Below are 22074 nucleotides of genomic sequence, written 5' to 3'. Positions count from 1 at the left end.
TTTGGTATCAATCCGTATATATTTATATGCTATATATGCCGGCGAATACTCGTAATAGTTCCTATTTCACCTATACTTCCTATGGTGCTCACAATGTGTGTCGTGTATAGTTTCTACTAGCTAATCACATGACATGAAGGGGTTGGCTATAGTTATGACAAGCGCAACATTTTCCTTGTTCTAATGCGTGTTACATATACATGCATCACTACATTTTTGAGTACACTGAAATTTGAGATAGCTTTTGAAACTGTACGTGTGCCATTAAACTAAGTTATATACGACTTTTCCTCCTATTAAACGTGAATCCAGAAATGTTTCTGCGAAGGAATAGACAAAGTATTCATTTGTGGCTAGACAGGCAGATTTGGCGGCACAACAGCCAAGCAGTCACCTCAAGGCCTTTGTTGTAGAATAACATGGGAAATGAATTTTTAATGATATTTAAATGTTCATTTACATAATTTGTAATGAAAATTAAATCAGAGCTAAAGCAAGGAGAATGTGATGACTGCGTGTGTATTTACCCAGAGCTGACGTCACCGCACTCCTTATCGTTAATGAGCGCAAAAAGGGACAGCTGGGCCGGATTTCCTAGCTTGTCAATACTTAAGGGGGTCGAGGTAAAGGGTGGGGACACACATACACTGTTGACTGGTTAGCTGGTTTGTTGGGTGGAAGGGGTGAGACTGTGACATCCTCCATGTAGTACACGATGAAGACAAGAAAGGGGTACAGTGGGCCTTCATAACCCTGCGACTCCACGCTGGGAGCAATCTCCCTTGTGGTTTAGCAGCGGCTTACACGTCCTCGCTGGCACTTGCCGCGCATATCTCTGTTGACTTTCTTCTTCACTCACTGAGGATGATCTCTTAAAAAGATTTGCCCTAAGGACCAAAGAGCAGTACTCCACCTCTATAGTTGTCAGCACTCTGAGGCTGCTTCAAACATTGACACATGCTTGTAGGACTTACACACTAGGGCACACATCTCCAGTCTCACTACACATGTTTGAACATTTGTGAATAATATTATGAATATTCATATTGTCCATGAAGCAGCATCTGTCCTCTAGGCTCGACACCGAACACGGGTCCCGTCACATGCTGACATGGTGCATACAACATCCCACAATAACCCCTGGTCAGCCATTTGGCGCATAGTGAGTCAGAATAATCTGTCGGGAAACTTATATCATACTGAACCACGACACCTATTTTCAGTCGTATCCAGCTCAGCGGCTCTAGCTGTTATCCTTACCAGCATTTCACAAACTTCCAGATAATATCTGGAAGGCAAGCTGTTGCAACGAAGAAACAGAACTGAGGCTATATGTGTGTGTGACTATACCTATGTCCAGGCAAATTTGCGGAGTGGACTCCATGATAGGAATTCCGTTTAAATAACAACAACATCAAAAATATCAACACATTACACTTAACCTGACCAAACATATTTACCACTATGCAAGATGGCTCCACATACTTTGAACCGTATTGAAAAACAAATGTGCATCAAAGGGTTAACATGCGCGGAAGGTGTAAAGTAAAATGAATTGAACATAGTTCAAAATTACATTAAAAACTATCCAATGCGTTATCTGTGTAGTTACGATAAAGCATACTTACAGGTGGAAGGAAATCTGCCTCTATCTTAGTACAGTAGCAGCCACTGATATCATGAAGTATCCTGTCGAGGTACTGCAAAACAACTATAATTTATCATGTCAGTTTCAGGAGGATCATTAGTAAATGCGATACGTTTTGTTTCAGTTGGTCGTGTTTCCTTAAAGAGAATATTGTCATGCGCAGCGAAGGAATAGACTGTTTTCGCTCTTGGTAACTGGGAACATGTGACCGGTGAAACATATCACTATCCCAGATACCCTCGGTAATACGCTTCGAGGTCCAATGCATTCGGTATGGGAGTTTCAAGTTGGCAACCTGAAGAAGGTCAATCAGTTTCCAAGATATGTTTGATCTTGCTCATGCTCAGAAACAAGATGTCTTTTACAGATAGGGATTCTAATATAAGACTGAAGTCACCTACTGACGCCTTCAACATTTGACAGATTTTCTTGACATAAAAGCAATGTTAGTTATAATTGACTCTCAATCCCCAATTTTGATAAGTTAACTGGTTCACACAGTAATACTGTCTTATGTCCACTGGACTGATGCCTTATATTATTTGTAAAACTCTGCCTAGCACTTTATCATTCAATGTCAGGATTCTGTGGAGGGTTTCTGAGAAGGGTCGTTGTTTCATCATCATACCTTACTACGCGATATTCAGATTGCCATAGCAATGGGCGATGAGAGGAAGGAAAATTGTGATGAAGCAGTGCAATGAGCCTCTTATTGCGTTTTCGTAATATCGAAATATTACATTATCGTAATACAGTGATATTGATATATGTCTTTATATTAAGAAGTACTCGCACTGGAACATGATTTGAATAGTTGGATTTTATGTGTACTTGCAAAGGTTTTTTTATCTATTAATGGACTCGTAGTTGAGAACTAGATATCCGGACATGTGTTCACACATATGTACAATGATATATGGCGCGTATTGATGACGACTAGATATCCGGACATGTGTTCACACATATGTACAATGATATATGGCGCGTATTGATGACGACTAGATATCCGGGCATGTGTTCACACATATGTACAATGATATATGGCGCGTATTGATGACGACTAGATATCCGGACATGTGTTCACACATATGTATAATGATATATGGCGCGTATTGATGACGACTAGTTATCCGGACATATGTTCACACATATGTATAATGATATATGGCGCGTATTGATGACGACTAGCTATCCGGACATATGTTCACACATATGTACAATGATATATGGCGCGTATTGATGATGACTAGATATCCGGACATGTGTTCACACATATGTACAATGATATATGGCGCGTATTGATGACGACTAGCTATCCGGACATGTGTTCACACATATGTATAATGATATATGGCGCGTATTGATGACGACTAGATATCCGGACATGTGTTCACACATATGTACAATGATATATGGCGCGTATTGATGACGACTAGATATCCGGACATGTGTTCACACATATGTACAATGATATATGGCGCGTATTGATGACGACTAGCTATCCGGACATATGTTCACACATATGTATAATGATATATGGCGCGTATTGATGACGACTAGCTATCCGGACATATGTTCACACATATGTACAATGATATATGGCGCGTATTGATGATGACTAGATATCCGGACATGTGTTCACACATATGTACAATGATATATGGCGCGTATTGATGACGACTAGCTATCCGGACATGTGTTCACACATATGTATAATGATATATGGCGCGTATTGATGACGACTAGATATCCGGGCATGTGTTCACACATATGTACAATGATATATGGCGCGTATTGATGACGACTAGATATCCGGACATGTGTTCACACATATGTATAATGATATACGGCGCGTATTGATGACGACTATAGTTTGCTGTGTCTGTTTTGTAATACAGAATAATTCTTTTGAAGAATCTGACACACGATTAAAATATATATAACCTTTCGTTTGTTTCCTGCTTTTGACCTTAGTAACTGGCATTTCGACAGTTTGTACATATCTAAAGTAAACTATCGACATGTATTATAATTTTAAGTGCACGATGAGACGCATTTCAGTGTTTCAGATTTTCAGTTGTGATGTATATAAAGGTGTGATAATTGCCTATTTCTGTTGGAAGCCTGTTTCAATAAACCTTATTTGTAATATCTAATTAAACCCCAGCAGATGGTTTATGATATTTCATTTTGCGCGAATTTAGCTGATGTTCAATAATGAATTAGACGAAATGAAGCTAAAATCTTTGAACAGTTCATGATATAATATAATATTGTTTTTCAATAGTACATAGGAATCGAAATGTTACCGTACTCTGCTCAGTCCAAACTGATAGGCGATTGCAGTATTGAAGAACTAAGCCTTTGTTCAATCAATCAAGCCTAGTTATATAATGGCGGTTACATGACAAGCAGGAGCATGCTTGTCCCTTTTCGAGGGCACAAGTATGCATTTCCACATGGTAGTATGCTGTACAATATGCTATACAATATGCTGTACAATATGCTGTACAATATGCTGTACAGTATGCTATACAATATGCTGTACAGTATGCTATACAATATGCTATACAATATGCTATACAATATGTTATACAGTATGCTGTACAGTATGATATACAATATGCTATACAATATGCTATACAATATGCGCACTCCATTCAGTTATTGTAACATTGAAGTTGATTATGGGAGACTTTCTTCCTGACCTCTCCCCAACCCCCACACCCATCGAAGTAACAAATGACTATAGCTGTAGCTGATATGAGAAATATTTGCACACAGTTCATTCATGGTATATATCGGACAACAATTATGTACTAAATAGGTCACTAAATAAGCAGTTGTCTGTAGACCATCGATCACTACATATTTTCTGGAAATAGTTGGTGACGGAGCTTTGTCATACTGTTCCGCCGTCACATGGGTGTTAAATTATCATCTGCTTCGTCTCCATAGGAAATGAAAACCATCGCATGTGGTTCAGCCCGTTCAGTTATCGAATGACGTTGCGGACTTGTTTGTATATTTAGTAACGCCTCTAACCCTTCTTGCATGAATATAGCTTTTTACTACCCAACAAGTGATGCTCTTGTTTTCTGGTCCTCCACCAGAATACCCTGACTGAGTTTGGTTTTACGCCGCTTTTAGCAATATTCCAGCAACATCACGGCGGGGGACACCAGAAATGGGCTTCACACATTGCACCCATGTGTGGATTCGACCACCAGAATACAATATATGTTTACCCTGTAATTGTAAAACATAATTGTATCTGTATAATTTCTCTAAAGCTGGTCAAAGTGAGCTGCAACCCTTGATTTAGCTCGATTTTTGTAAAAGCATAATAGGTTGTATTTCAGGGAGGGCGTGAATTCTGTAAATTGGCTGTTGTCTCAATCCTCCCCCGTCGCTGTCCCTGCTATCCTGCGATTTATCTCCGCTAATCGCTACTCTCGGCTGACACTCACCGCAACAATTACCCTCCGCCCCACGAGACTCGTTATCGCTGTAACCACAGGTGGAAAATAAGAATGGCAGACAATCTGCTTTATCGAGGATTGAATTATGTTGCTTATTGGAATCGAATCAGTTGAGCGTGTCACAAAATAGACGAAAGTTACTGAGCTGAAACGTCCGAAGTGATAATTTTGTCGTATGTTTGTAAATGTCGTTCCGATTGGTTACATTTGACGTCTGCCATGTCGCTAGCAGACGATAAAACTTTCTGACAGACAGTTCCCTTCCCACAATACACTAGGGGTCTGTTCGTGTAAATATTGGATAATTACAACTGACGGGACCTTGGCATGCAGAGTTGAATTTGAATTTCACGGATGACTAACTGCTTTATCGGAGGTGTTAAGCTCAGCCCAAGTCAAGTGACTGTGACACACGTCATTCACATGTAATGACTGTAAGTGTGTAACAGTCCTGTAGGTGTAGACACTAGACTCAGCGCGTCAGCCTCACGGAAACGGTGGAAGGGCTCTAGCGGTAAATATGAATGCGTTATTCGCAACCCGCCAATCTTCGACTCATTAAGCGGCAATGGCATTTATAATATCATCGTACCCAGTCCACAACCACAACCCAGTCCACGTCCACTAGAACAAGTAAAATACCGCAAAACCCAACTAGTTTCTCTTGTTTTAACCACTGACTCCAGAAATAAACTACAGACAATATAACACCACCCAAACAACAGTGAACGAGGCGCCGACAACTTCATGGCCGTGAAGGTAGGCCAGCTGAATGTGGTCTCTCTGAAGAATAGCACAGGGACACTGTCAATATTTACTGTGGATCACTTACGTTGTGATCAGGGTACTGACAAGCACAGGCGAATAAAGGGACACAGGATGTCAACAGTAGCCGCATACAGGGCAGAGGCGATGCCAGATATCGGGGTAGGGTAGGGCAAGACCCGACGCGGAGGGTATTTCACTTTGGAATGAAGCAAGAGAGTTAACGAATGGGGAGGACAGTAAATCGGTGGGGTAAATGGAAGGGTAGGGAAGTGTGTGGAGAAGGCTTGGGATCTGCGGTATGTGAGAATTTTGTTGGGATGTAGCGGATATTCATTCGGGATAAGGAGTGACGAATCCGTGGTGGATAAGGCATGGTCCAGTGAGAGTTGGGATGGCTTGAGTCAAGTTGAGTGAGAGGTGGATGGAATGATCCAGAGTGCAAATTGGATGAGCAGGTTCAGATCGAGTAAAGGTGGAAAGTGGGTGGGAGTTAGATGGGGTGGTCTGGATTGAGTTTAGGTGGAAAGTGGGTGAGAATTGGATGGAGTGGTCTGGAGTGAGTTTAGGTGGAAAGTGGATGAGAGTTGGATGGAGTGGTCTGGAGTGAGTTTAGGTGGAAAGTGGGTGAGAGTTGGATGGGGTGGTCTGGAGTGAGTTTAGGTGGAAAGTGGGTGAGAGTTGGATGGGGTGGTCTGGAGTGAGTTTAGGTGGAAAGTGGGTGAGAGTTGGATGGAGTGGTCTGGAGTGAGTTTAGGTGGAAAGTGGGTGAGAGTTGGATGGGGTGGTCTGGAGTGAGTTTAGGTGGAAAGTGGTTGAGAGTTGGATGGGGTGGTCTGGAGTGAGTTTAGGTGGAAAGTGGAGTTTAGGTGGAAAGTGGGTGAGAATTGGATGGAGTGGTCTGGAGTGAGTTTAGGTGGAAAGTGGGTGAGAGTTGGATGGGGTGGCCTGGAGTGAGTTTAAGTGGAAAGTGGGTGAGAATTGGATGGGGTGGCCTGGAGTGAGTTTAAGTGGAAAGTGGGTGAGAATTGGATGGAGTGGTCTGGAGTGAGTTTAGGTGGAAAGTGGGTGAGAGTTGGATGGGGTGGTCTGGAGTGACTTTAAGTGGAAAGTGGGTGAGAATTGGATGGGGTGGTCTGGAGTGAGTTTAGGTGGAAAGTGGATGAGAGTTGGATGGAGTGGTCTGGAGTGAGTTTAGGTCGAAAGTGGGTGAGAGTTGGATGGGGTGGTCTGGAGTGAGTTTAGGTGGAAAGTGGGTGAAGAAGGTTGGATGGGGTGGTCTGGAGTGAGTTTAGGTGGAAAGTGGGTGAGAGTTGGGTGGGGTGGTCTGGAGTGAGTTTAGGTGGAAAGTGGGTGAGAGTTGGATGGGGTGGCCTGGAGTGAGTTTAGGTGGAAAGTGGGTGAGAGTTGGATGGGGTGGTCTGGAGTGAGTTTAGGTGGAAAGTGGGTGAGAGTTGGATGGAGTGGTCTGGAGTGAGTTTAGGTGGAAAGTGGGTGAGAGTTGGATGGGGTGGCCTGGAGTGAGTTTAGGTGGAAAGTGGGTATGAGTTGGATGGAGTGGTCTGGAGTGAGTTTAGGTGGAAAGTGGGTGAGAGTTGTATGGGACGGTCTGGAATGAGTTTAGGTGGAAAGTGGGTGAGAGTTGGATGGGGTGGTCTGGAGTGAGTTTAGGTGGAAAGTGGGTGAGAATTGGATGGAGTGGTCTGGAGTGAGTTTAGGTGGAAAGTGGGTGAGAGTTGGATGGGGTGGCCTGGAGTGAGTTTAGGTGGAAAGTGGGTGAGAATTGGATGGGGTGGCCTGGAGTGAGTTTAAGTGGAAAGTGGGTGAGAATTGGATGGAGTGGTCTGGAGTGAGTTTAGGTGGAAAGTGGGTGAGAATTGGATGGAGTGGTCTGGAGTGAGTTTAGGTGGAAAGTGGGTGAGAGTTGGATGGGGTGGCCTGGAGTGAGTTTAGGTGGAAAGTGGGTGAGAGTTGGATGGAGTGGTCTGGAGTGAATTTAGGTGGAAAGTGGGTGAAAGTTGGATGGAGTGGTCTGGAGTGAGTTCAGGTGGAAAGTGGGTGAGAGTTGGATGGAGTGGTCTGGAATGAGTTTAGGTGGAAAGTGGGTGAGAGTTGTATGGGACGGTCTGGAATGAGTTTAGGTGGAAAGTGGGTGAGAGTTGTATGGGAAGGTCTGGAGTGAGTTTAGGTGGAAAGTGGGTGAAAGTTGGATGGAGTGGTCTGGAGTTAGTTTAGGTGGAAAGTGGTTGAGAGTTGGATGGGGTGGTCTGAGGTGACCTAAAATGGAAGGTGGGTGAGAGGTGGTTGGGTTCCGTTCAACAACCAAGCTGGGGTGGACTAAATTGATTTGAATCCATGTTCAGTGTTTCCCCGTACAACTCTGCGCTCCTAATCGATGTAGTGATGAAATAAGGTCACTCAGTATTTCATTTGTTTTGAATTTTACATATATGAAGTTTTATACTATATTATGCTTTGTGAAAAGATGTGAAATGATTCGTTAAATTACTTCGCTAACAGCTTTATGAAGGTACATAGACCTGCATTTAATGCGGCACCATAAACATACAAAGATACAAAGGTTTACTTACCACAAACTTAATGTAGCAGCATGAAGACACATGGACATACTTACCACACATTTACTGCAGCAGCATAAAGACACATGGACCTACTTACCACACATTTACTGCAGCAGCATAAGGACACATGGACCTACTTACCACACATTTACTGCAGCAGCATAAAGACACATGGACCTACTTACCACACATTTACTGCAGCAGCATAAGGACACATGGACCTACTTACACATGGACCTACTTACCATGGACCTACACCGCATTTTACTGCAGCAGCATAAGGACACATGGACCTACTTACCACATATTTACTGCAGCAGCAAAGGACGGCATGGACACATGGACATAAGGGACACATGGACCTACTTACCACACATTTACTGCAGCAGCATACAGACACATGGACCTACCACATTTTACTGCAGCAGCATAAGGACACATGGACCCACTTACCACATTTTACTGCAGCAGCATAAAGACACATGGACCCACTTACCACACATTTACTGCAGCAGCATAAAGACACATGGACCTACTTACCACACATTTACTGCAGCAGCATAAAGACACATGGACCAACTTACCACACATTTACTGCAGCAGCATAAGGACACATGGACCAACTTACCACACACTGCAGCAGCATAAAGGACACATGGACCTACTTACCACACATTTTACTGCAGCAGCATAAAGACACGTGGACCTACTTACCACACATTTACTGCAGCAGCGTAAGGACACATGGACCTGCTTTACCACACACATTTACTGCAGCAGCATAAAGACACATGGACCTACTTATCACACATTTACTGCAGCAGCATAAAGACACATGGACCTACTTACCACACATTTACTGCAGCAGCATAAAGACACGTGGACCTACTTACCACACATTTACTGCAGCAGCGTAAAACACATGGACCTACTTACCACACATTTACTGCAGCAGCATAAGAACACATGGACCTACTTATCACACATTTACTGCAGCACCATAAAGACACATGGACCTACTTACCACACATTTACTGCAGCAGCATAAGGACACACGGACCTACTTACCACACACATTTACTGCAGCAGCATAAAGACACATGGACCTACTTACCACACATTTACTGCAGCAGCATACAGCCACATGGACCTACTTACCACAAGGACAGCAGCATAAAGACACATGGACCTACCACACATTTACTGCAGCAGCATAAAGACACATGGATCTACTTACCACACATTTACTGCAGCAGCATAAGGACACATGGACCTACTTACCACACATTTACTGCAGCAGCATAAGGACACATGGACCTACTTATCACACATTTACTGCAGCAGCATAAAGACATATGGACCTACTTACCACACTGACATGGACCTACTTACCACACATTTACTGCAGCAGCATAAAGACACATGGATCTACTTACCACACATTTACTGCAGCAGTATACGAACACATGGACCTACTTACCACACATTTTATTGCAGCAGCATAAAGACACATGGACCTACTTACCACACACTTATGTAACAACCTAAAGACACATGGTCCAACTTAGTACACATTTAATATGGCTACATAGAGACCCTCAAACCCACCATAAACTACCCCACTTGGCACTATTTCATGTAATTACAGGGAATATATCACATTATGTCTCATGGTTGCCTTCCTTCATATCAACAGATGAACCGCAACTACAGGAAATAAGGCCGTCTTTCGACAAATAGTGAACCAGCTTCTTTATCTGTTGTAAGGGGAGGCAAGAAACTTAGATGATGGACGCATATGAAACCATATCAACGGCACGCGCAAACATAGAGGCTGCAAGTCCAAACTGATTGGATGAACTAACCAAGAGGCCTTGCAACAATTCCTGTACAATAGCACGTGCCAGGGATTGCTACTAGCGAAGCGTTTTCCACCATTTTACTTTGTCTGCGCAACTTCCAAGTGATTTCTATTCCGCCTTGGTATCAATATTTTGTTTCGGGCCGACATGTTTTATCGCATGTGATTCAGGGAATCTTTCTTCAAGCGCAGCAGCATTTATAGTGGTTGCATGTACGTGTATTGGAGATTTTTTATTGCTGTTAGGTAGGAATGATTTTATGATCTAACATTTGTGTAAATACTGAACCATTTGCAATGGCTCTAATAATGAATGGTGGTGGTGGGATAGCCAAGTGGTTAAAGCGTTCACTCGTAGCACTGAGGGCTCGGGGTCCATTGAACACAATATGTGTGAAGATCATTCTCACACACTAACCCAGTCACTGATAATGAATGAATAACTTGTTCATGGTCTGTTGTGACGTGGCAAGTCAGTCTAACTAATCATGAAGAAGTATTGTCATACACATGGATTGGATGACGTTATGTTCAGAATACGTCTGTAATTCTTTGTATTAAATAGAACGCGGTTGTATTAAGTCCACACAACGGAGGTGACTGATTTAGAAATACAGCTTTATAGAACAGATAGTATCCAGGCATTTTAGGATAGTTCTATCCATCTTAGCTACAATAAACATTTATTGCGTTTACACGTCTGATTCATACAGTGAAACGTCGTTATCTCAAACAGCCTGATCTGTCACTAACAACCATGCAACATTCTACTCGAAGCACAATTCCTTCTGGCACTATTTGTTAGGATAAAATATATACCACTGAATGACCATATTTGTGTATCAATGGCAAGTTTAAAAGCATTAAAATCTTCACTTAAATACAACTCTATACACCTTCATTCTTTACACATTTGCAAAATGAGTAATATATCTTTAATCGCCTGCATAGAAGCGACAGCTACATCGAGCAAACGACCCTGGGAAAATATACAGTGGGCAATCACTGTGAAAACTGGCGGCGTCTTTGAGGAAAAGTGGATCGAAAATGAAAGAGCAATTATGGACACACTTTTTCTGGCAAGTTTGACTTTAACGGACACGAGCAAACATGAGACGTTACATGTCCCTTTACTCGGAACATAGTCTTAGATTGATCGGAATCTTGGGTTGTATATATCAAACATCGGGGACAATGCCATGACCAAACATCACCATGAATTAAGGGTAGTGTCAACATGGTCCCGGACAGGCTTTTCTACGACCGGACAATCACTAGCTCGTAGACTTGACTGGCTGTTTGAAGCCCCGTTCAGTCCTTGTTTGAAGCAGACAGTGTGTCCTCACTATAGGGGAAGGTAAACATCAGTATTTAGACTGTTTCCTACTCTGGACCTCAGCACTACTGCTCACTAAGAGTACCTTAATAATTATAAGTGACAGCTTTCATGATCTGAAGTAACACAATGACAATTTCCTCATTAACAAAAGTTCATAATTATAGCGCGTAACTTGAAAGGATATATAGATATAGTCAATTTCACAATATTTCTGAATATCCTCCCTGTCTCCCCTGCCACTTCTCCCTCACCAATGAGTTTCCCCAGTTCCAATGGACCCGCCAGATTCCGTCCGATCTATATCTATTTCCCCTCCAATGCAGCTTAAAGGTCACATGCAACCAAAAAATCAAACATAATTAAAACACAATTATCACTTGTTCATGACATATAATATACATTGCTGGTTATGAAAAAACATATAAACAAAATTATAAGCGTACAATCGCAAATCAAAAGTGCAATATTGTGTACTTGGGTTTACTTCCCAAGAAACGAAGCAGCCGGGATACCAAACCCAGTCAGAGCGGGTGGGTGTGCACTCAAGTGTAACGGCTGGTTCATTTGCAGATGCCCTCAAGGCTCATTGTGTGTGTATATATAGAGATGTTGGGTTTTGTAAATACATGCTCATTTTTTGTGTATAACATTTTGCAATCAACAGACATCATAACATGTCATGTGTTCAAGTATCACACCTGCCTGTCTGTGTAATTACATAATGTGACAGAGACCGAACTCGGGCCATAAATCAATGCGTTTTGTTTATGGTGTATAGCCTGATTGGTGTTAAGTTCAAATTGCATGTGGTCAGTGATCGCAGTTGTGTATTGAATATTGTCATTAGCAGACAGGCAGGCAGACACACAGGTGTCAATAAAACAAGACATTGAGTTTTGTCTGTGACAACGACATATCTATATCACAGTTAGAAATTTTGTCAACGCTAAATATTGACATTGCTTTTAAGTATCGAACTGAGAAAGTGACTCGGTAAGAAGAACGTGTGGTGAAATAGACAAATGAAATTATATAAACAGTTTATTTACTGTCATAACATATAAAAAGCTCGCGCCTGTGAGATATCAACAAAACATTAGGAAAATAGCTCACACCAAAGCCTTCACCGAGTATTCACCGGACAGCCCGCTTCCAAGTTGCGCGAACCTATTTCACTGCGCACGTGCTATGAACGCAGCCCAGCTGTTGAAACCAGTTTTCCCCAGAAAAGTCGGGGGAAAATTAGTGAATCGTTTGAACTCCGATTTCGCGCTTTTTTTTCATCGCGTTATTTTTCAACTTTATAAGTTGAATTTGCATTTTGGTGATTTGTTTCGGTAAGTCCATACCGAAAGGTATCAGAATCTGCAAAGTTGTGTTTTACGTTGCATGTGACCATTAAGTTTTTCTGTGTTAGCCTCCCATTTACCCTTAGCTCAGCTCATCTTGCAATATACTCCTAGCTTCACCTGTTCATCTTACCATATACTCCTAGCTCCACCCTGTTCATCTTAACATATACTCCTAGCTCCACCCTGTGCATCTTAACATATACTCCTAGCTCGACCCTGTGCATATTGCCATATACTCCTAGCTCCACCCTGTGCATATTGCCATATACTCCTAGCTCCACCCTGTGCATATTGCCATATACTCCTAGCTCCACCCTGTGCATATTGCCATATACTCCTAGCGCCACCCTGTGCATCTTGCCATTTACTTCTAGCTCCACCCTGTGCATCTTACCATATACTTCCAGCTCCACCCTGTGCATATTGCCATATACTCCTAGCTCCACCCTGTGCATATTGCCATATACTCCTAGCTCCACCCTGTGCATGTTGCCATATACTCCTAGCGCCAACCTGTGCATCTTGCCATATACTCCTAGCTCCACCCTGTGCATCTAACCATATACTCCCAGCTCCACCCTGTGCATATTGCCATATAATCCTGGCTCCACCCTGTGCATATTGCCATATACTCCTAGCGCCACCCTGTGCATGTTGCCATATACTCCTAGCTCCACCCTGTGCATCTTGCCATATACTCCTAGCGCCACCCTGTGCATCTTACCATATACTCCTAGCTCCACCCTGTGCATCTTACCATATACTCCTAGCTCCACCCTGTGCATCTTACCATATACTCCTAGCTCCACCCTGTCCATGTTGCCATATACTCCTAGCTTCCCTCTGTGAAGCTTTTCATATTCTCCTAGCTTGCCTCTGCGCAGTTTTTTTCATATATACTTCCAGCATTCCTGTGTGTAGCCTACCATATACTCTAAGCTTCCAAAGGCAGCTACCTATATACTCTTACTTCTCCCCTTGTAGCCTTCAATGTACTTTAGCTTTTCTCTATACATGTTCCCATATACTCTTTGCTTTCCCCAAATCATGTTTTCATATACTCTTAGTTTTTCCCATTCAGCTTCCCATACACTCTTGACTTTCCTTATTCAGTTCACCTCGTACAACTTTCCTGATACCCTCCAAGCACTCTATATGTTCCAACGCTGTTTAAGCTATCCTCTGTGCAGGTCCCTATATACCCTGAGCTTCCCCATGCAGGTTCAGTTATTCTCCTAGCTATCATCCCTCCCGTCATGGGCTTCACATATACTCGAATCTGTCCTTATGTAGCTTTCTATAAACGCTTATCCCTTACCTTAACACCGCGCGAAGTATTCTATATATCTATAATCTAGATTCTGCCTAACGTGGAACTTGTCATATGCTTCCAGTGTCTGCATCCTCTTCAGATGCGGCTTCAAATATTTCCTAGCTTCCCCTCCCGTGCACCTTCCCATATGTTCCTCGCTGGTCGCCTTCCCATGTACCCCAGCTTCCCCCTCAAAAGCACCTCCTTCGCTTGCACCTCCCCCTCTCTTTCTTCGCGTGTAGATGAAGTGGGCGGCCGTCGGGCAGGACATCATTTCTTTTATGGCGTAATGATTTCCCAATAATATCCCGTGGGCATAAACTACTTCTCCAAGGATTACTTCATTTCTCTGCATAATTAACAAATTATTAGCTCACCTTAATCGATAGTTTGTGTTAACTTATGCCATGTTATACAGTCGTTCTGCATACAACTTTACATTTTCAGATATAATATTTTTATCAGTTTATCTTCTGAATGTCAGGTTTGGTTAGTATAGACTGTGTTAGGTTAGTACCTCAAATATACCACGACGTGACAACTAAGCAAGGCAGGAAGCCTAATGTAGCGCAAGCCATAGACGCTAACCACGTTCGTGAAATTAGCAAGATCGTGTGTTTTGCTAACAACCCTGAGCCTAATAGAATCGTGAATCGAACTCGCGTTCAGCAGATCCTGGCAAAACACAAGTTAGTAACGAACTTCTGCATTTTAGACAATTGCCCCACGGTGCAGCTTCAAGGGCGATGAAGTTGACGCCGAGAACGACCCGTCACAGTTAAAGTAATTTAAACTGGTTTAGCGAACCCTTCCCGCCAAGGTCACTCGGCGGCAGGTGAACTGGAAACGACTTTTGGTCATTAAAATTCATTGCAGTACAATATAACAGTTTTCCTCCCTATTGTAACTATTGTCTGTTACTGTACTGCAAAGTTCACACCTCAGAAACATCTCTCTTTCATATCTACCTGATTGTGTTATATCCTGAAAGTTTTGCGCGTCTTATGTGTACACGCCTAGAATCTGAACATGGTCTACGGCTGGGATGTCAGTTCATAACCACAACATGCCCGAATCCATCTTAAGTGTATTAAGTTCTGAACACATATAGATTTGATCATGAAAATGTTTAGGTCCTACATAATCTTGTTCAGTGTGGGTACCGTGTACATACTCACATACCATTTGTTTTCACACATAGAAGTACGTGGTAAATAAGCCGTTACCATGGCTGTAAATACAGAAGGGTTTGTTCTGGCTTTATCTGGAATGTGCAGGGATACTGGAAGGGCATCCTTTGGACTCACACGTTTGATCGTCAGTTCAGAACGCATTTATCGCGTTATGTTAGGGAAATACTAGTCTGTCGTACAGACCCTCAAGCAAATATATCCAAGAAAGCCCACGCAAGTCTAGAAAATGTGGCAAGTCTAGATTTCAGCAGCCTCCTTACCTTTGTACATGTTGTGAAATTCCAAAAAATTATCCCTCTGCTGATTTGTTTAGTCTCTGAAAATGAAGAAAGTCTTCATTGCTCCTTTTCATTATATATAGATATATATTTTTTACTATGAACTTTTTTCAGTAAAATATGTTCATTTCAGAGACTAGTTGTTAGTCTAGGGAAATACCTCAGCAGTGGACTGTGCTCATAATTACGAAAGTGTAATGACAAACCACACAAAGTGCAGGGTGAGGCGAGCCAGGCATGTCTGCAGGTCTAATTGGTGCTAATAAGTGGGTAATAAATTACATCACACACACGTGCAACTGTTACGTCATCCTCGTTCGTCGACAGCGAATTATCTTATAATGTGTGTGTGCACACACACACATCTACCAATACATGTATACACATACACACACACACACACACACACACGGTGGGTATAACAGATTTGATGCATTGGATGTTGAAGAAAAGGGGACATTTTAGCAGGTGAGAGGCGTCGTGTGAGAACAATAGCTCGTTAACTAAGACCAAGACAGCGCGGTGCTGACGAGATCCTCACATTACTGTGTTAATACAGCATGTGGCACAGATTTGGATATGGAAAGAACTGCACCATAGTATCACAGCATGAAGACTGTGTATGGGTTGGTGCTAGAGTGCGCTTGGAAACGGAACAAAAATTGTCATTCATAGGACAGTTAATACCACAACAGTAATTATTTAATTCCTGATAATCCGACGACAACAAGCACAGGTGGAACGGATTCGACTGGGTCACTGTTTCTTTAATGCAATTTCGCGAATAAAGCGTTCTGTAATGAAAGCATCTACCAACTTAACGCCGCATGGGTATGTCAGTCCAGACTGGAAGGTGTTGTAATGGTAGATATTAGGTACTTGATAATAGTTGCATTTCATAAGTGTACCAAGTTAGTGAAATAACGGGTGTATATAATACTGACTGGTCATAGTGGAGCAGTTGTATGTACTAAATGATACACAAGCCTTAAGTTAAACAGTGTTATAAGACAAACACTTTAAATGATATACAAACGTATTGTCGAGGAGTGACATGTACTAAAAGATATACTAACCCTATTGTCGGTGTATCGAATGTAAGGCTACTCTTCAGAAGTGCTATGCACTGCAGGAAATATACGGCAACGAAATTGGGTGTATAGAATATAAGACTACGCTTAAGCTGCTGTGTTTGCCTGGAATACTGACATGCAACGTTAGCGGAGCAGTCGCAGATGGAACGTTATTGCCGTGAAAGACACTTTTATCACATAAGGAACGTTACTGACAATTTGCAACTGAAAGGTGAGAAACATGCATAGACTATACCTGAACAATATCCGGTCATCGTAGACTATGGTGCCTCATCCGTAACAAACATTTAAGGTCTCTGGACAGTGATAAAACTACGACGTGACAGGCGTATTGGGAAATGGTAAGTATTTCAGGACGTTGTAGACATCGCTACCGGCTACAGACATTTTTAAAGATAATGAAACACAGAAAATGTGGGGACATGGGATCTTGATACACGCAAACTGCGGCAAGCATCAAACACCATTAAATACTTGAAGACAAGCACATTATAAACCGTCCATCTTATTTTTGATTCTATTATTCCATATGCTTTTTCTGATGACATTAAGCCTAGTTCGCAAGAGTAACGGGGTAATTTCCTCGATAGTTTGCGTTAATAGTTTGGACGGCCTTTCTTACGCTCCTCATTAGTGCGTTGGGAGCGCGATTAACCGATCCTCCTTTCTTTTAGGGTGGTTAGGCAAGTGTGAAATGTTCCGTCAAACCAAACGATACGGGGGAAATTTATAAACGGTTGCACGAGTTGAAGCCGTCCATTAATAGTGACAAATCGTCCCGAGGCCATTTGCAAATTACACAGCCCTAGGTATGGGGTAATATGGGGCTGATTAATCTTCCGACAGGGATATCGTCTGCTTTGACTTCTTTTATCCCAGGATTTGTATCGATTGAAAGAATGACCCCTCAGGAGTAAAAGCCTAAACTTCCTTCTCTTTTCGTCACTTAGAGAAAGGTTCTTTTGATGTGATTTTAGTAGAAAAAATGTGACAATCACTTCGTAGCGAGGATAACGTTGGGTGCATTAGTTCCAGGTCAGGTTGTGAAGTCGGCAGTTACACTACACGCGAGCATCTTTCACAGTAAAATACAACGTGTCAAAGTCTCTATAAGCGTTACATTCTCACAAAATTCATATTTCTTTTGCATTGATAATATTTATTGACAAAAAGGGAAGACGATTTCTTTTGCAACCAGGGACATATTTCCCAATGGCGTGGGTAAAGTTGATGATCCAGCACATTTAGTAGTATATACAGTGTGCTGCTCCAATGACATTTACACACAATGTGGAGATATGATATATGCATCATACACAATGAGGAGATATGATATATATATCACACACATGTGGAGATATGATATATACATCACACACAATGTGGAGATATGATATATACATCACACACAATGTGCAGCTATGATATATACATCACACACAATGTGCAGATGTGATATACACATCACACACAATGTGCAGATCTGATGTACACATCACACAATGTGGAGATATGATATATACATCACACACAAAGTGGACATATGATATATACATCACACACAATGTGCAGATATGATATATGCATCACACACAATGAGGAGATATGATATATACATCACACACATGTGGAGATATGATATAAACATCACACACAATGTGCAGATATGATATACACATCACACAATGTGCAGATATGATATATACATCACACACAATGTGCAGATATGATATATACATCACACACAATGTGGACATATGATATATACATCACACAATGTGGAGATATGATATATACATCACACACAATGTGGAGATATGATATATACATCACACACAATGTGGAGATATGATATATACATTACACACAATGTGCAGATATGATATATACATCACACACAATGTGGAGATATGATATATACATCACACACAATGTGGAGATATGATATACACATCACACAATGTGGAGATATGATATATACATCACACACAATGTGGACATATGATATATACATCACACACAATTTGGAGATATGATATATACATCACACACAATGAGGAGATATGATATATACATCACACACAATGTGCAGATATGATGTACACATCACACAATGTGGAGATATGATATATACATCACACACAATGTGGAGATATGATATATACATCACACACAATGTGCAGATATGATATATACATCACACACAAAGTGGACATATGATATATACATCACACATAATTTGTGGATGGGATATATACATCACACAGAATTAAGGGATATGATGCATGCATATAATTGAGTTATGGTATTGAACTGCACACAATATATAGGAATGTGATAGTGAAGACAAATTGGTTGGGGGCTGAAACACACTTTCCCGATCATCCACATGTACAAACGTGAAAAAGGCGGTTTATTACACCAAGTAAAGTAAATAGATAAAAAGAATGACACATACAACTCTCTGTAGCTATTATCTGAAGAATTATACGGACGCACCGCGACATATTTATTGAATAAGATCTCCAGTGATCTCCCGTTTCCACCCTTTATCATTTAAAACAACAACGTATCTTCATATACATATGTATATCCAATGACTGCAGTCGACTGGCGTGTGGTATCTGGGGCCATATCTGTAACTGGTTCCCTTTTCTCAAAGAGAAAGCATCTCCTCCCCCGCCCTTTAGCCATGTACAGATGACAGATACGACAGCCACGGCTACACGGCCCCCCTCAAAATGAGATGGAATCTAAGCAGCTACCCCAGGTTTTCCACTATCCTTCCTATAAGACAATAGAACAGATGGACAGACGATAACCTTCAACAACCGAACGATAAATCGTTTTGCGAATTTCAGGGTGTCGTTTGATCGATAACGCCATCTTTCAGCGACTCGACCGATATCGTATGGATTTGAAGCATTATCTCGTTTGTGTCGAGACGTTAAAATACGTCAATCTGTACAAAAAGGTTTTTGTAGTCATACAATGTCCAGTGAATAGGCCAACCTTTATCTATATATTCTCTTGAATAAGGCAATTATTTTAGCATGATAAGTGTGAGAGTATAATTATCCTTGGTCATACATGCATTTTAGTCTGACAGAATGAGTACCATCATCACGACTATATGTAGTTTCGACAGTTATGTGTAGTACAGGACTCTTCTAGTCTTTCATATACAGCTTACTTGTTGTGGAGTTTACACACTTTGTATAGTGTGACACTAACTACTTTCCGCAGAACTTAGTACAGGATAACAGGTGGAAGTTAGGCAATAACTGATATAACAGTTTCAGATGAAGCAATACTTAAGAAAGCGGTATATTACTAACGCTCACGTAAGTACGTGGCGGACAAATATGCAGGAAGTGGGACATTCATTCGTTTAAGATAGCCTGCCGCTGGTGACCCGATGTGTTCACGGTGGTGGTTATCTCCATTTACCCACATCTCCGATGTGATCGGCTCAGCAACAAAAGTGATTTATTGCACTTTTTGTTAGTTTGTGTATACATATTGTAATGAAATCTGTTTGAATCCAACAACGCTATCAGAATGAAATCTGGTAACTCCACTGTCATCTAAGAAGCTACAGTCTAGTGTAAACTGTGGGATAACATAGCGATCATAACTCACCGTTGAGTTGCAACGGTCTCACCCAAATTTGTCAACAGTTTGTAGTAATCTGTACCGAGATAGTGGGGTTATTTCACTGTCGTGTAGGGGCAGTATGCACTGGAGAACTACATCAGCACCTGGCTTTGACTCTGTGGGAGTTAATAGGAGAACAATCAGGGAGTTAGAGCTAAACTCCGGTTGTTACTCTGCTCGGACTCAAGTGAAAATACTCAAGGTATATTTGTTGACATTTTGTTTCAAGGAATATGTCAACGCAATCTGTTATTAGCTTGCAGTTTCTTAATAACCCACATCCTCCTGTCGGATTACATTCTTAAAGGCGCCATGAAATGTTGCTGTACGCTTCTTTTGGGTTTCTTCTTCTGACTGATCATGGGGCAGGCATCCCATCTCGGAACATAGAGTCAGAAACAATTCCTCTGCAAAAGATACTGTTTTATTTCTGTGTACATTTCCTCAGTTATATCTATCTCCACACATACTTAATGACATAGTCTCATACACATCAGTGCGGATATGAAGGTTATGGTTGATGAAATAGAATGAATGTAAAGATCGTGTAAATCTTCGTGTAACAGCTTGTTACGGTTTTCTTTGCAGGGCTTGGGGATGCCTGGGGCATGCGGTCGCCCCCTCACCGGACAGCACTGGAGAAGGAGCTTGGATCCCATCTCCTTCAGGTAATACACGTTACCTTAATTTGTACCCATACATATTACTAATACCTACACCATCCATGTGATACACCTTAGTCGTGACGTATACCTATACATACTAACGGAAAAAAGTAACTGTGCATAACATACAATTGCATAAAATAATCATTTGAAATATAACCCTGAATAAACAGGTAGCAAAGCATTTTGCATGAAATTTGATTTCACGTATCGTGCGGGGCACGTGCTTTTTGTGCTCAATGAACTTAACCACTTTTTTACGTCTGACATTGAATATTCACTGTTACAGAATTCCCGCTTATCAAACATGCATCCCCTGTTTTCACTGTTACAGAATTCCCGCTTATCAAACATGCATCCCCTGTTTTCACTGTTACAGAATTCCCGCTTATCAAACATGCATCCCCTGTTTTCACTGTTACAGAATCCCCTCTCATCACACATGCATCCCCTGTTTCCACTGTTACAGAATCCCGTCTTGTCAGACATGCATCCCCTGTTTTCACTGTTACAGAATTCCCACTTATCAAACATTCATCCCCTGTTTTCACTGTTACAGAATCCCCACTTATCAAACATGCATCCCCTGTTTTCACTGTTACAGAATCCCCTCTCATCAAACATGCATCCCCTGTTTTCACTGTTACAGAATTCCCGCTTATCAAACATGCATCCCCTGTTTTCACTGTTACAGAATTCCCGCTTATCAAACATGCATCCCCTGTTTTCACTGTTACAGAATTCCCGCTTATCAAACATGCATCCCCTGTTTTCCTGTTACAGAATTCCCGCTTATCAAACATGCATCCCCTGTTTTCACTGTTACAAATTCCCGCTTATCAAACA

General features: G+C 41.6%; 1 protein-coding gene across 2 annotated transcripts in view; it reads left to right on the top strand.

The window, feature by feature from the left end:
• LOC124285257 (single-minded homolog 2-like) overlaps positions 1–22074 on the top strand; it is a 52253-nt gene that overhangs the window by 17155 nt on the left and 13024 nt on the right. For both annotated transcript variants that reach the window (XM_046721455.1, XM_046721454.1), the window contains exon 4: positions 21152–21231. In XM_046721455.1, coding sequence (XP_046577411.1) covers positions 21152–21231 — 80 coding nt within the window. The remainder of the gene's footprint in view (positions 1–21151; positions 21232–22074) is intronic.

The sequence above is a fragment of the Haliotis rubra genome, unplaced genomic scaffold, assembly GCF_003918875.1.
Source record: "Haliotis rubra isolate DU_JTF1 unplaced genomic scaffold, ASM391887v1 Scf356, whole genome shotgun sequence".
NCBI lineage: Eukaryota > Metazoa > Mollusca > Gastropoda > Lepetellida > Haliotidae > Haliotis > Haliotis rubra.
The sequence above is the reverse complement of the archived record's forward strand: the minus strand, read 5'-3'. Positions and strand labels throughout refer to the sequence as shown.